This window comes from Coregonus lavaretus, assembly GCF_964263955.1.
Source record: "Coregonus lavaretus genome assembly, contig: HAP1_SCAFFOLD_413, whole genome shotgun sequence".
NCBI lineage: Eukaryota > Metazoa > Chordata > Actinopteri > Salmoniformes > Salmonidae > Coregonus > Coregonus lavaretus.
Window position 1 is genome coordinate 181,003 of NW_028164202.1, and position 16,944 is coordinate 197,946.

A 16,944-nucleotide genomic window follows, 5' to 3' on the forward strand; every position below is an offset into this window, starting at 1 on the left:
CCTGTGATGCCATCTCTTCATACCAGCAGCCTGAGCCCTGTGATGCCATCTCTTCATACCAGCAGCCTGAGCCCTGTGGTGCCATCTCTTCATACCAGCAGCCTGAGCCCTGTGGTGCCATCTCTTCATACCAGCAGCCTGAGCCCTGTGGTGCCATCTCTTCATACCAGCAGCCTGAGCCCTGTGGTGCCATCTCTTCATACCAGCAGCCTGAGCCCTGTGGTGCCATCTCTTCATACCAGCAGCCTGAGCCCTGTGGTGCCATCTCTTCATACCAGCAGCCTGAGCCCTGTGGTGCCATCTCTTCATACCAGCAGCCTGAGCCCTGTGGTGCCATCTCTTCATACCAGCGCATATATATGATTTGCTATAGGACACCAAGTGTAGACTGTCACTATCTGGAGAATATTGGCTGTAGTACCCATAACAATATCAGGTCCCATTGGCTGTAGTACCCATAACAATATCAGTTCCCATTGGCTGTAGTGACCATAACAATATCAGTTCCCATTGGCTGTAGTACCCATAACAATATCAGTTCCCATTGGCTGTAGTACCCATAACAATATCAGTTCCCATTGGCTGTAGTACCCATAACAATATCAGTTCCCATTGGCTGTAGTACCCATAACAATATCAGGTCCCATTGGCTGTAGTGACCATAACAATATCAGTTCCCATTGGCTGTAGTACCCATAACAATATCAGTTCCCATTGGCTGTAGAGACCATAACAATATCAGTTCCCATTGGCTGTAGTACCCATAACAATATCAGTTCCCATTGGCTGTAGAGACCATAACAATATCAGTTCCCATTGGCTGTAGTACCCATAACAATATCAGGTCCCATTGGCTGTAGTACCCATAACAATATCAGGTCCCATTGGCTGGTAGTACCCATAACAATATCAGTTCCCATTGGCTGTAGTGACCATAACAATATCAGTTCCCATTGGCTGTAGAGACCATAACAATATCAGTTCCCATTGGCTGTAGAGACCATAACAATATCAGGTCCCATTGGCTGTAGTACCCATAACAATATCAGTTCCCATTGGCTGTAGAGACCATAACAATATCAGTTCCCATTGGCTGTAGTACCCATAACAATATCAGTTCCCATTGGCTGTAGAGACCATAACAATATCAGTTCCCATTGGCTGTAGAGACCATAACAATATCAGTTCCCATTGGCTGTAGTGACCATAACAATATCAGTTCCCATTGGCTGTAGTGACCATAACAATATCAGTTCCCATTGGCTGTAGTGACCATAACAATATCAGTTCCCATTGGCTGTAGAGACCATAACAATATCAGTTCCCATTGGCTGTAGTGACCATAACAATATCAGTTCCCATTGGCTGTAGTGACCATAACAATATCAGTTCCCATTGGCTGTAGTGACCATAACAATATCAGTTCCCATTGGCTGTAGTGACCATAACAATATCAGTTCCCATTGGCTGTAGTGACCATAACAATATCAGTTCCCATTGGCTGTAGTGACCATAACATTGTGGCAATAACAAGGAAAGCCAAAGTACCAAAAAGGCAGGTCCTAAGATCATACAAAAATATTTCTCAGGACTCTTTATAATATAATAATAATATGCCATTTAGCAGACGCTTTTATCCAAAGCGACTTACAGTCATGCGTGCATACATTTTCTTGTGTGTATGGGTGGTCCCGGGGATCGAACCCACTACCCTGGCGTTACAAGCGCCGTGCTCTACCAGCTGAGCTACAGAGGATGTAAAACATGTATGTTGGTCTGATGTGTGTAAGGAGGAGAATCCAGATGCAGCACTTGGGAGTATTTGTAAAATTATTCTAGCTAGTTGTTGACAAGCTGTTGGAGCCCTCAGGATCGATGATGAACTTAAGAATGGTTCAAAGAAATGACGCAAAAAAGGTGGTCAACAAGTCAGGCTCCTCAGCTGACTGGTTGACATACTGGCAATTGAGACATTTTGTAACTAAAATTCCATTACCAAAACAAGATAAATTACTTAAAAACTATGGAAAAAGACTTCAGTACCTTAAATAATATTATAATATAATACTATCGTTCATTGAAGTTGATGGGTCATTTAAACCTTTTGATATAGCCAATCATTTCAATGACTTTCACTAGTAAAGTGGACAAACAGAAGTGAAGTGAGAACATTGAACAGTGAGCCATCATATTTGTGTATTGAGGATGTAATAATGTAAGAGAAGGATTTCTGTTTTGAATTTGTGTACAGGAGTTGCAGCGATGGGACAAGACTGTAACTACCAATTGGATATCACGAAATTGACACACTGATCACTTAACCCGGAAGCCAGCCACTCGGGAGGCTCCAGCACTAAAATAATTTGTATGTCATTACTCCATAATGCATTTACTGTTTTAATAATCGAAGCTGAAATTTAAAAAATGTGAATCTTTTTTTTTTTTTTTTTTTGAATTGAACAGACTACTAAATGCACAATGGGTTTAAAGCTAAACAATGCAGTCAGCACACTGCAGGCCTGACTGCCTGGCCAGCCCTACTCTGCTCACTGCAGGCCTGACTGCCTGGCCAGCCCTACTCTGCTCACTGCAGGCCTGACTGCCTGGCCAGCCCTACTCTGCTCACTGCAGGCCTGACTGCCTGGCCAGCCCTACTCTGCTCACTGCAGGCCTGACTGCCTGGCCAGCCCTACTCTGCTCACTGCAGGCCTGAATGCCTGGCCAGCCCTACTCTGCTCACTGCAGGCCTGACTGCCTGGCCAGCCCTACTCTGCTCACTGCAGGCCTGACTGCCTGGCCAGCCCTACTCTGCTCACTGCAGGCCTGACTGCCTGGCCAGCCCTACTCTGCTCTATTGTTCCACTGAGGCAGGCCAGGCAGCAGGCTGGCAGAGGACCAGACACACAGCTGGAGGTCACAGGCTAGCATACACTCCCTCTCCTCTCTCTAACACACAGAGAGATTACTGGCCAGGGAAATGGAGGGACAAACAGAGCTCAGGGCTTAGATGAAAACATCCCTGGTTTCAGGGACAGAAAATGCTGAATTTATACTCATATCTAGGACTGGGCTTAGACCATAATAGGATTTCAAATCCATTGCCAAACGTGCTAATATTGTTAGACGCAAAATGATTTCATCTGATCCAGAAATCTCAGTGTGGCCCGCCCTGTGTGTCTGAGCTGAGGATCTTACCCGCAGTCGGGGGTGGGGCACCAGCGGCAGTCAGGGTCAGCCACCAGCCATCGCCTCAACATGAACTCCTCATACTTCTCCATGAGGGGCTGGTCTCCCAGGATGATGCGGATGTCGTGGGGGTTGAACCGCTCGGAGCACTCTGGACAGCTGATGTTGACGCGCGACTCACTGATCTCTATCCGCAAGTACTGGCGCAGGCAGTCCGCACAGGAGCGGTGGTGGCAGGTCATGATGTCTGGGAAACTGTCCCTGGAGTGGCGTAGAAGGCACAGCGGGCACTCCAGCAGCTCTGGACCCCGGGAGGAAGAAGAGGAGGAGGAAGATGAGGCCACTAGGGAGGAGGTGCAGGCAGCTCCTGCCACTGAGTAGGCAGAGTTCTTATCGTTTAGCATGAGGTCTGAGTGGATGCTGTCTATGCTGGCGATGGCATCTCCTCCTCCTCCTCCTCCTCCTCGGAGCTCCTTGGACTTCCTCTTGGGCTCCCGGCGCCGTCTGAACAGGTTCCCCAGGGACAGACGTCTCTTCTTGGGGGCCTTCTTGACGGAGGGCAGGCTGACTGAGGAGGAGGACTGAAGGTCCCGGTCAGAGCCCATGGCGTGGTCCTTCTGGAGGCTCATCATCATGTTGTCTCCAGAGGGGGGCGCTGCCCAGGGTTAGGGAGGCCGGGGAGAGGGAGAGACTGAGGGGGGGGGGCGCTGCCCAGGGTTAGGGAGGCTGGGAACAGGGAGAGACTGGGGGGGGGGCGCTGCCCAGGGTTAGGGAGGCTGGGAACAGGGAGAGACTGGGGGGGGGGGCGCTGCCCAGGGTTAGGGAGGCTGGGAACAGGGAGAGACTGGGGGGGGGGGGGGGCTGCCCAGGGTTAGGGAGGCTGGGAACAGGGAGAGACTGAGGTGGGTGGGGTTGTGGACAGTGGGAGGGAGGGAGGGAGGGGGGGGGGGGGGGGGGGGGGGTCAGGGGTGGGGGACAGGTGTCTAGTGGGGCACAGGGTTTAAGCCATGGCGTTCTCGTCAGTCCTTTCCTGGGTCTCCGGGGCTCAGAGGGGCCTGAGGATAAAAGAGAAGAGAAGAAAACAAAGTATCTGTTAACAAGTATTCAAACACCAAGCATCTACATGTGGAACGTTAACTACATGTTTCTACAATTAAACAAAGATACACTCCACATCTGGAGTCATCATTTCAATCATCGTATGAACTAGAGAAGCCGGCGACTGTGATAAACTCCTCAATGCCATCTGATTAACTCCGGAACATATTCCAGTCTGTGCTAGCGAAACAGTCCTGTAGCTTAGCATCCGCTTCATCGGACCACTTTCGTACTGAGCGTGTCACTGGTGCTTCCTGTTTGAGTTTTTGCTTGTAAGCAGGAAATCAGGAGGATAGATTTGTGGTTAGATTAGCCAATTGGAGGGTGAGGGGGCGCTCTGTGTGTGTGGGGTAAAGGTGATCTAGAGTTTTTTCGCCTCTAGTTGCAAAGGTGACATGCTGGTAGAAAACGGATTTCCGTTTTCCTGCATTAAAGTCCCCGGCCACAAGGAGCGCTGCGTCTGGATGAGCATTTTCTTGTTTGCTTACGGCCCTATACAGCTCGTTGAGTGAGGTCTTAATGCCAGCATCGGTTTGTGGTGGTAAATAGACAGCTACGAAAAATTGTAATATATGGTGTACAATTTATCATAAGGTATTCTAACTCAGGCGAGCAGAACCTCGAGACTTCCTGAATATTAGAGATCGCGCACCAGCTGTTGTTAACAAAGAGACACACAACTCCCCCCCTGAGTTTACCAGAAGCTTCCGTTCTGTCCTGCTGATGTATAGAAAAATGTGCTCGATCTATATCATCCATGTCCTTGTTCAGCCACGACTCTGAGAAACAGGATGTTACAGTTCTTCAGGTCCCGTTGAAAGGATAGTCTCAAACGGAGCTCATCCAGTCTACTCTCCAGTGATCGCACGCTCGCCAATAGAACGAACGGTAGAGGTGGTTTATCCACTCGCAGACGAAGTCTCGGCAGGTATCCCGCACGCCAGCCTCTAGAACACGGCCTCTTCCTTTTACGAGTGTCTGGGATTTGGGCCCTGGTCCGGGATGAGCATTATGTCCTTCTCCACCTGGGTGTCATTACTAAACACAGTTGGCCCCAGATGTCTGGGTGTCATTACTAAACACAGTTGGCCCCTGATGTCTGGGTGTCATTACTAAACACAGTTGGCCCCTGATGTCTGGGTGTCATTACTAAACACAGTTGGCCCCTGATGTCTGGGTGTCATTACTAAACACAGTTGGCCCCTGATGTCTGGGTGTCATTACTAAACACAGTTGGCCCCTGATGTCTGGGTGTCATTACTAAACACAGTTGGCCCCTGATGTCTGGGTGTCATTACTAAACACAGTTGGCCCCTGATGTCTGGGTGTCATTACTAAACACAGTTGGCCCCAGCAGCAGTGTGTAGTGTGTAATATCCACACTACTGTCTCTCTAAGCTCAAGTGTAATATGTGTTATGGAGAATATCACAGCTCACTGTGTTCTCTGGAGCCATGCATGAAAACATCACACCGTCACACACACACACACACACACACACACACACACACACACAAGATACTGAGGAGATCCCAACACCAGTGAGCCAGACAGAACCCAACGATACTGAGGAGATCCCAACACCAGTGAGCCAGACAGAACCCAACGATACTGAGAAGATCCCAACACCAGTGTGCCAGACAGAACCCAACGATACTGAGGAGATCCCAACACCAGTGAACCCAACTACACTACGTGCAGTTACACCCATTTCTCTTCTTAGGGGGGCTGACTAGTCTTCTGTCCTCTGCCAGGCCACAAACAGCGGAGCTGAAAGCGACACAGATCACTCTGTAATCATGATTCATTTGAGGAAAATGTAATAACCAGAATCATCCCACTCCATACCAGCCCTCTCTTAACGGAGCCGTTTTCTAGGAGACCAACAGGAGGGCTAAGTATGTAGGCCATGTAGATGATGTATCCCTGGGGAGTGGACTGTGGCCAGTAACCACCAGGGAGGCATTCTACCAATGATACAGTATATTAACCCTAGATAACTGACAGAGGGCGCTGTTCTAAAGCCACCACACAGGGAGGACAGACTGGCAGGGCCCACAGTGAGGAGAGGAGAGACTGGCAGGGCCCACAGTGAGGAGAGGAGAGACTGGCAGGGCCCACAGTGAGGAGAGGAGAGGCTGGCAGGGCCCACAGTGAGGAGAGGAGAGACTGGCAGGGCCCACAGTGAGGAGAGGAGAGGCTGGCAGGGCCCACAGTGAGGAGAGGAGAGACTGGCAGGGCCCACAGTGAGGAGAGGAGAGGCTGGCAGGGCCCACAGTGAGGAGAGGAGAGACTGGCAGGGCCCACAGTGAGGAGAGGAGAGACTGGCAGGGCCCACAGTGAGGAGAGGAGAGACTGGCAGGGCCCACAGTGAGGAGAGGAGAAACTGGCAGGGCCAGAGAGAGAGGGGGCTAGGTTAGAGAGAGAAGGGGCTAGGTTAGAGAGAGAGAGAGGGGGCTAGGTTAGAGAGAGAGGGGGCTAGGTTAGAGAGAGAAGGGGCTAGGTTAGAGAGAGAGGGGGCTAGGTTAGAGAGAGAGAGAGGGGGCTAGGTTAGAGAGAGAGGGGGCTAGGTTAGAGAGAGAGAGAGGGGGCTAGGTTAGAGAGAGAGGGGGCTAGGTTACAGAGAGAAGGGGCTAGGTTAGAGAGAGAAGGGGCTAGGTTAGAGAGAGAGGGGGCTAGGGGAGAGAGAGGGGGGGCTAGGGGAGAGAGAGAAGGGGCTAGGTTAGAGAGAGAGGGGGCTAGGTTACAGAGAGAAGGGGCTAGGTTAGAGAGAGAAGGGGCTAGGTTAGAGAGAGAGGGGGCTAGGGGAGAGAGAGGGGGGGCTAGGGGAGAGAGAGAAGGGGCTAGGTTAGAGAGAGAGGGGGCTAGGTTAGAGAGAGAAGGGGCTAGGTTAGAGAGATAGAGGGGGCTAGGTTAGATAGAGAGGGGGCTAGGTTAGATAGAGAGGGGGCTAGGTTAGAGAGAGAGAGGGGGCTAGGTTAGAGAGATAGAGGGGGCTAGGTTAGATAGAGAGGGGGCTAGGTTAGAGAGAGAGAGGGGGCTAGGTTAGAGAGATAGAGGGGGCTAGGTTAGATAGAGAGGGGGCTAGGTTAGAGAGAGAAGGGCTAGGTTAGAGAGAGAAGGGGCTAGGTTAGAGAGGGGGGGCTAGGTTAGAGAGAAAGGGGGCTAGGTTAGAGAGAGGGGGCTAGGAGAGAGGGGGGGCTAGGAGAGAGAAAGGGGGCTATGGGAGAGAGAAAGGGGGCTAGGGGAGAGAGAATGGGGCTAGGTTAGAGAGAGAGAGTGGCTAGGTTAGAGAGAGAGAGGGGCTAGGTTAGAGAGAGAGAAGGGGCTAGGGGAGAGAGAGGGGGGGCTAGGGAGAGAGAAAGGGGGCTAGGGAGAGAGGGAATGGGCTAGGGAGAGAGAGAATGGGCTAGGGGAGAGAGAAAGGGGGCTAGGGGGAGAGAAAGGGGGCTAGGGGGAGAGAGAGAGGGGGCTAGGGGAGAGAGAGAGGGGGCTAGGGGAGAGAGAGGGGGCTAGGGGAGAGAGAGAGAGGGCTAGGGGAGAGAAAGGGGGCTATGGGAGAGAGAGGGGGATAGGTTAAAGAGAGAGAGGGGGCTAGGGGAGAGAGAGGGGGCTAGGAGAGAGAGAGAGGGAGCTAGGGGAGAGAGAGGGGGCTAGGGGAGAGAGAGAGGGGGCTAGGAGAGAGAGAGAGGGAGCTAGGGGAGAGAGAGGGGGCTAGGGGAGAGAGAGGGGGCTAGGGGAGAGAGAGAGGGGGCTAGGGGAGAGAGAGAGGGCTAGGAGAGAGAAAGGGGGCTATGGGAGAGAGAAAGGGGGCTATGGGAGAGAGAAAGGGGCTAGGTTAAAGAGAGAGAGGGGCTAGGTTAGAGAGAAAGGGGGCTAGGGAGAGAGAGAGGGGGCTAGGGAGAGAGATAGAGAGAGAGAGAGAGGGGGCTAGGTTAGAGAGAGAGAGAGAGAGAGAGAGAGAGAAGGGTCTAGGCTGCGGGCTCATAGTCGTATTGCCTAAGCACCAAACGGAGGAAAACAGACAAACAGCCAGGGACTACTTGACCTTGTTCTCGTTTTCCGTTGTCTGTGTGGTGTGCACTAATATGACCCTGCTCTCCAGGCAACTCTACTGCTGTATGTTACTGCGGGGGTTTCCAAACTCAGTCCTGAGTCCAGATTACCATTTGGCATTCACCATAAAACTGCTGGAAGGTCTCAGCACCCTTCAACAAGCTGAGAGCTCACTGGCTTTTTAGGGGGTATATGTGAATCTGTCACTAGCAGGGATTGGTCCTGAGAATGTCCCATTCAGTTAGGTTCCAGACACCATATGTGTGGCTGTCAATCCTTGAGGACAGAGTTCATGTGACATTCCACTGATTCCAGGGAGGGTGGAACTGTTACAGTCTTGACCTCCCCTGACCTACCGTCTACTTCCCTGACCTCCCCTGACCTACCGTCTACTTCCCTGACCTACCGTCTACTACCCTGACCTACCGTCTACTACCCTGATCTCCCCTGACCTACCGTCTACTTCCCTGACCTCCCCTGACCTACCGTCTACTACCCTGATCTCCCCTGACCTACCGTCTACTTCCCTGACCTACCGTCTACTACCCTGACCTCCCCTGACCTACCGTCTACTTCCCTGACCTACCGTCTACTACCCTGACCTACCGTCTACTTCCCTGACCTCCCCTGACCTACCGTCTACTTCCCTGACCTCCCCTGACCTACCGTCTACTACCCTGATCTCCCCTGACCTACCGTCTACTTCCCTGACCTCCCCTGACCTACCGTCTACTACCCTGATCTCCCCTGACCTACCGTCTACTTCCCTGACCTACCGTCTACTTCCCTGACCTACCGTCTACTTCCCTGACCTACCGTCTACTTCCCTGACCTCCCCTGACCTACCGTCTACTTCCCTGACCTACTGTCTACTACCCTGATCTCCCCTGACCTACCGTCTACTTCCCTGACCTACCGTCTACTTCCCTGACCTACCGTCTACTTCCCTGACCTACCGTCTACTTCCCTGACCTACCGTCTACTTCCCTGACCTCCCCTGACCTACCGTCTACTTCCCTGACCTACCGTCTACTTCCCTGACCTACCGTCTACTTCCCTGACCTACCGTCTACTACCCTGATCTCCCCTGACCTACCGTCTACTTCCCTGATCTCCCCTGACCTACCGTCTACTACCCTGATCTCCCCTGACCTACCGTCTACTACCCTGATCTCCCCTGACCTACCGTCTACTACCCTGATCTCCCCTGACCTACCGTCTACTTCCCTGACCTCCCCTGACCTACCGTCTACTACCCTGATCTCCCCTGACCTACCGTCTACTACCCTGATCTCCCCTGACCTACCGTCTACTACACTGACCTACCATCTACTACCCTGACCTCCCCTGACCTACCGTCTACTACCCTGATCTCCCCTAACCTACCATCTACTACCCTGACCTCCCCTAACCTACCGTCTACTACCCTGACCTCCCCTAACCTACCGTCTACTACCCTGACCTCCCCTGACCTACCGTCTACTACCCTGATCTCCCCTGACCTACCGTCTACTTCCCTGACCTACCGTCTACTTCCCTGACCTACCGTCTACTTCCCTGACCTCCCCTGACCTACCGTCTACTTCCCTGACCTACTGTCTACTACCCTGACCTCCCCTGACCTACCGTCTACTACCCTGATCTCCCCTGACCTACCGTCTACTTCCCTGACCTACCGTCTACTTCCCTGACCTCCCCTGACCTACCGTCTACTTCCCTGACCTCCCCTGACCTACCGTCTACTTCCCTGACCTACCGTCTACTTCCCTGACCTACCGTCTACTTCCCTGACCTCCCCTGATCTACCGTCTACTACCCTGATCTCCCCTGACCTACCGTCTACTACCCTGATCTCCCCTGACCTACCGTCTACTACCCTGATCTCCCCTGACCTACCGTCTACTTCCCTGACCTCCCCTGACCTACCGTCTACTACCCTGATCTTCCCTGACCTACCGTCTACTACCCTGACCTACCGTCTACTACCCTGATCTCCCCTGACCTACCGTCTACTACCCTGATCTCCCCTGACCTACCGTCTACTACCCTGACCTACCGTCTACTACCCTGATCTCCCCTGACCTACCGTCTACTACCCTGATCTTCCCTGACCTACTGTCTACTACCCTGACCTACCGTCTACTACCCTGATCTCCCCTGACCTACCGTCTACTACCCTGATCTCCCCTGACCTACCGTCTACTACCCTGATCTCCCCTGACCTACCGTCTACTACCCTGACCTACCGTCTACTACCCTGACCTACCGTCTACTACCCTGACCTACCGTCTACTACCCTGATCTCCCCTGACCTACCGTCTACTACCCTGACCTACCGTCTACTACCCTGATCTCCCCTGACCTACCGTCTACTACCCTGATCTCCCCTGACCTACCGTCTACTTCCCTGATCTCCCCTGACCTACCGTCTACTACCCTGACCTCCCCTGACCTACCGTCTACTTCCCTGATCTCCCCTGACCTACCGTCTACTACCCTGATCTCCCCTGACCTACCGTCTACTTCCCTGACCTACCGTCTACTTCCCTGACCTACCGTCTACTTCCCTGACCTCCCCTAACCTACCGTCTACTTCCCTGACCTACCGTCTACTACCCTGATCTCCCCTGACCTACCGTCTACTACCCTGACCTCCCCTGACCTACCGTCTACTTCCCTGACCTACCGTCTACTACCCTGATCTCCCCTGACCTACCGTCTACTACCCTGATCTCCGCTGACCTACCGTCTACTTCCCTGATCTCCCCTGACCTACCGTCTACTACCCTGACCTCCCCTGACCTACCGTCTACTTCCCTGATCTCCCCTGACCTACCGTCTACTACCCTGATCTCCCCTGACCTACCGTCTACTTCCCTGACCTACCGTCTACTTCCCTGACCTACCGTCTACTACCCTGATCTCCCCTGACCTACCGTCTACTTCCCTGACCTACCGTCTACTTCCCTGACCTACCGTCTACTTCCCTGACCTACCGTCTACTTCCCTGATCTACCGTCTACTACCCTGATCTCCCCTGACCTACCGTCTACTTCCCTGATCTACCGTCTACTACCCTGACCTCCCCTGACCTACCGTCTACTTCCCTGACCTACCGTCTACTACCCTGATCTCCCCTGACCTACCGTCTACTACCCTGATCTCCCCTGACCTACTGTCTACTACCCTGATCTCCCCTGACCTACCGTCTACTACCCTGACCTCCCCTGACCTACCGTCTACTTCCCTGACCTCCCCTGACCTACCGTCTACTTCCCTGACCTACCGTCTACTTCCCTGACCTACCATCTACTTCCCTGACCTACCGTCTACTTCCCTGACCTCCCCTAACCTACCGTCTACTTCCCTGACCTACTGTCTACTACCCTGATCTCCCCTGACCTACCGTCTACTTCCCTGACCTCCCCTCCCATCATGTGATCTCAAATTCCCAGTCACGACTGATCTACAGGGCCTCTCAGACCCTTAATTTCTCTCCATAGAGCTCTTAAAATCTCGATAAGAGCTCTTGATTTCTCTCCATAGAGCTCTTAAAATCTCGATAAGAGCTCTTGATTTCTCTCCATAGAGCTCTTAAAATCTCGATAAGAGCTCTTGATTTCTCTCCATAGAGCTCTTAAAATCTCGATAAGAGCTATTGATTTCTCTCCATAGAGCTCTTAAAATCTCGATAAGAGCTCTTGATTTCTCTCCATAGAGCTCTTAAAATCTCGATAAGAGCTCTTGATTTCTCTCCATAGAGCTCTTAAAATCTCGATAAGAGCTCTTGATTTCTCTCCATAGAGCTCTTAAAATCTCGATAAGAGCTCTTGATTTCTCTCTATAGAGCTCTTAAAATCTCGATAAGAGCTCTTGATTTCTCTCCATAGAGCTCTTAAAATCTCTATAAGAGCTCTTGATTTCTCTCCATATAGCTCTTAAAATCTCTATAAGAGCTCTTGATTTCTCTCCATAGAGCTCTTAAAATCTCTATAAGAGCTCTTGATTTCTCTCCATAGAGCTCTTAAAATCTCTATAAGAGCTCTTGATTTCTCTCCATAGAGCTCGAGAAACACTTGAGAAGTCCAAAGAGCCTTCACTGTGAAAGAATGAGGGGAGGGACTGGAGTCCTGGAGTCCTGACAGAGAGAAAATGTAGTTCTGATTTGGATGTGCATTTGTTGACAGTGGCCCACTGACTGGCTAACATTCAAAACAGAAAAACCAAACAGTGGATTACTGGACCTTTAGAACGCCATTTCCCCAACCTGTTTACACTGGTTAAATATTCCCCTGACTGACCCTCAGATACAACAGGGAGGGTTGCCTCATCTCTGGCTGAGGTAAGAGAGCACCTTTGCTCAGTTAACAGACAGAACAGAAAGACGGAGCAGTCAGTGGTACTACTCTGTCTGTGGGTCTAAATTTAGAGCGACCCCAGCGGGCTTTAACTAGACCGACAGCCAGGTTGGTATGTAGGGTGGAGAGAGAACCCACCACCTACAGCCAGGTTGGTATGTAGGGTGGAGAGAGAACCCACCACCTACAGCCAGGTGATATGTAGGGTGGAGAGAGAACCCACCACCTACAGCCAGGTTGGTATGTAGGGTGGAGAGAGAACCCACCACCTACAGCCAGGTTGGTATGTAGGGTGGAGAGAGAACCCACCACCTACAGCCAGGTTGGTATGTAGGGTGGAGAGAGAACCCACCACCTACAGCCAGGTTGGTATGTAGGGTGGAGAGAGAACCCACCACCTACAGCCAGGTTGGTATGTAGGGTGGAGAGAGAACCCACCACCTACAGCCAGGTTGGTATGTAGGGTGGAGAGAGAACCCACCACCTACAGCCAGGTTGGTATGTAGGGTGGAGAGAGAACCCACCACCTACAGCCAGGTTGGTATGTAGGGTGGAGAGAGAACCCACCACCTACAGCCAGGTTGGTATGTAGGGTGGAGAGAGAACCCACCACCTACAGCCAGGTTGGTATGTAGGGTGGAGAGAGAACCCACCACCTACAGCCAGGTTGGTATGTAGGGTGGAGAGAGAACCCACCACCTACAGCCAGGTTGGTATGTAGGGTGGAGAGAGAACCCACCACCTACAGCCAGGTGATATGTAGGGTGGAGAGAGAACCCACCACCTACAGCCAGGTTGATATGTAGGGTGGAGAGAGAACCCACCACCTACAGCCAGGTTGGTATGTAGGGTGGAGAGAGAACCCACCACCTACAGCCAGGTGATATGTAGGGTGGAGAGAGAACCCACCACCTACAGCCAGGTTGGTATGTAGGGTGGAGAGAGAACCCACCACCTACAGCCAGGTTGGTATGTAGGGTGGAGAGAGAACCCACCACCTACAGCCAGGGCATTAGGGCTTTAGTGGGAAGTGGGAACAGACAGGACAGGCAGGATAACCGTAGGCTGGCTGACTGATGTGGTCTAGGGATGGCCTGGCAGGATAACCGTAGGCTGGCTGACTGATGTGGTCTAGGGATGGCCAGGCAGGATAACCGTAGGCTGGCTGACTGATGTGGTCTAGGGATGGCCTGGCAGGATAACCGTAGGCTGGCTGACTGATGTGGTCTAGGGATGGCCTGGCAGGATAACAGTAGGCTGGCTGACTGATGTGGTCTAGGGATGGCCTGGCAGGATAACCGTAGGCTGGCTGACTGATGTGGTCTAGGGATGGCCAGGCAGGATAACCGTAGGCTGGCTGACTGATGTGGTCTAGGGATGGCCTGGCAGGATAACAGTAGGCTGGCTGACTGATGTGGTCTAGGGATGGCCTGGCAGGATAACCGTAGGCTGGCTGACTGATGTGGTCTAGGGATGGCATTGGCAGGATAACAGTAGGCTGGCTGACTGATGTGGTCTAGGGATGGCCTGGCAGGATAACCGTAGGCTGGCTGACTGATGTGGTCTAGGGATGGCCTGGCAGGATAACAGTAGGCTGGCTGACTGATGTGGTCTAGGGATGGCCTGGCAGGATAACAGTAGGCTGGCTGACTGATGTGGTCTAGGGATGGCATTGATCAGTCCCTCCCAGCTCCTCTACTCACTGGCCAAATGTGGAGCAAGGCTAGTTAGTTCCAGGTGTGGTGGGTTAACCTAGTTACAGGTGTGGTGGGTTAACCTAGTTACAGGTGTGGTGGGTTAACCTAGTTACAGGTGTGGTGGGTTAACCTAGTTACAGGTGTGGTGGGTTAACCTAGTTACAGGTGTGGTGGTTTAACCTAGTTACAGGTGTGGTGGGTTAACCTAGTTACAAGTGTGGTGGTTTAACCTAGTTACAGGTGTGGTGGGTTAACCTAGTTACAGGTGTGGTGGGTTAACCTAGTTACAGGTGTGGTGGGTTAACCTAGTTACAGGTGTGGTGGGTTAACCTAGTTACAGGTGTGGTGGGTTAACCTAGTTACAGGTGTGGTGGGTTAACCTAGTTACAGGTGTGGTGGGTTAACCTAGTTACAGGTGTGGTGGGTTAACCTAGTTACAGGTGTGGTGGGTTAACCTAGTTACAGGTGTGGTGGTTTAACCTAGTTACAGGTGTGGTTGGTTAACCTAGTTACAGGTGTGGTGGGTTAACCTAGTTACAGGTGTGGTGGGTTAACCTAGTTACAGGTGTGGTGGGTTAACCTAGTTACAGGTGTGGTGGGTTAACCTAGTTACAGGTGTGGTGGTTTAACCTAGTTACAGGTGTGGTGGGTTAACCTAGTTACAAGTGTGGTGGTTTAACCTAGTTACAGGTGTGGTGGGTTAACCTAGTTACAGGTGTGGTGGGTTAACCTAGTTACAGGTGTGGTGGGTTAACCTAGTTACAGGTGTGGTGGGTTAACCTAGTTACAGGTGTGGTGGGTTAACCTAGTTACAGGTGTGGTGGGTTAACCTAGTTACAGGTGTGGTGGTTTAACCTTGCACAACTGGGGTCTCATCAACAATCAGTTGAAAAACTGTACATACAGTGCATTGGGAAAGTATTCAGACCCCTTCACTTTTCCCACTTTGTTACGTTACAGCCTTATTCTAAAATGGATTAAATTGCCCCCCCCCCCCCCCAATCTACACACAATACCCCATAATGACAAAGCAAAAACAGGTTTAGAATTTTTTGCAAATTTATAAAATATAAATGGAAATAACACATTTACATACGTTGTTGAAGCACCTTTGGCAGTGATTACAGACTCAAGTAATCTTTGGTATGACGCTACAAGCTTGGCACACCTGTATTTGGGGAGTTTCTCCCATTCTTCGCTGCAGATCCTCAAGCTCTGTCAGGTTGGATGGGGAGCGTCGCTACACAGCTATTTTCAGGTCTCCAGAGATGATAGATCGGGTTCAAGTCCGGGCTCTGGCTGGGCTACTCAAGGACATTCAGAGACTTGTCCCGAAGCCACTCCTGCATTGTCTTGGCTGTGTGCTTAGTGTCGTTGTCCTGTTGGAAGGTGAACCTTCGCCCCAGTCTGAGGACCTGAGCGCTCTGGAGAAGGTTTTCATCAAGGATCTCTCTGTACTTTGCTCCATTAATCTTTCCCTCGATCCTGACTAGTCTCCCAGTCCCTGCCACTGAAAAACATCCCCACAGCATGATGCTGCCACCACCATGCTTCACCGTAGGGATGGTGCCAGGTTTCCTCCAGACGTGACGCTTGGCATTCAGGCCAAAGAGTTCAATCTTGGTTTCATCAGACCAGAGAATCTTGTTTCTCATGGTCTGAGAGTCCTTTAGGTGCCTTTTGGCAAACTCCAAGCGGGCTGTCATGTGCCTTTTACTGAGGAGTGGCTTCCGTCTGGCCACTACCATAAAAGGCCTGATTGATGGAGTGCTGCAGAGATGGTTGTCCTTCTGGAAGGTTCTCCCATCTCCATAGAGGAACTCTGGAGCTCTGTCAGATTGACCATCGGGTTCTTGGTCACCACCTTCCTGATCACTGTGTTCTTGGGGACCTTCAAATGCTGCAGACATTTTTTGGTACCCTTCCCCAGATCTGTGCCTCGACACAATCCTGTCTCGGAGCTCTACGGTCAATTCCTTTGACCTAATGGCTTGGTTTTTGCTCTGACATTCACTATCAACTGTGGGACCTTATATAGACAGGTGTGTGAGGGAGGGAGAGGGAGAGGTAAACATGCCTGAAGAGAGGGAGGAACAGAGGACTGAGGAGAGGAAAGGTAAACATGCCTGATCCCTGAAGACATACTTCTGACATGAAGTCAGGGCCAGCCAGAGAAGCAGGATAAACATTCAGCTAACAGCTCCTATTCATTGTGTGGTGCAGATCAGGCCAGGGGGAATCCCCCCAACTCAACCCCACCCAAGCTGCTAACATACAGTGGGGAAAAAAGTATTTAGTCAGCCACCAATTGTGCAAGTTCTCCCACTTAAAAAGATGAGAGGCCTGTAATTTTCATCATAGGTACACGTCAACTATGACAGACAAAATGAGAAAAAAAAAATCAAGAAAATCACATTGTAGGATTTTTTATGAATGTATTTGCAAATTATGGTGGAAAATAAGTATTTGGTCAATAACAAAAGTTTCTCAATACTTTGTTATATACCCTTTGTTGGCAATGACACAGGTCAAACGTTTTCTGTAAGTCT

At 51.4% G+C, this 16,944-nt stretch overlaps 1 protein-coding gene across 1 annotated transcript in view; it reads right to left on the reverse strand.

The window, feature by feature from the left end:
• Window positions 1–3,919, reverse strand: part of LOC311117329 (E3 ubiquitin-protein ligase RNF19A-like) — a gene marked incomplete at its 3' end in the record, with an annotated part of 38,066 nt that extends 34,147 nt beyond the window's left edge. Inside the window, exon 1 of the mRNA XM_084192291.1 lies at window positions 3,196–3,919. Within this exon, the coding sequence (XP_084048417.1) occupies window positions 3,196–3,821 (626 nt within the window). The 5' untranslated portion in view covers window positions 3,822–3,919. The remainder of the gene's footprint in view (window positions 1–3,195) is intronic.
• Window positions 3,920–16,944: the final 13,025 nt, after the last annotated feature.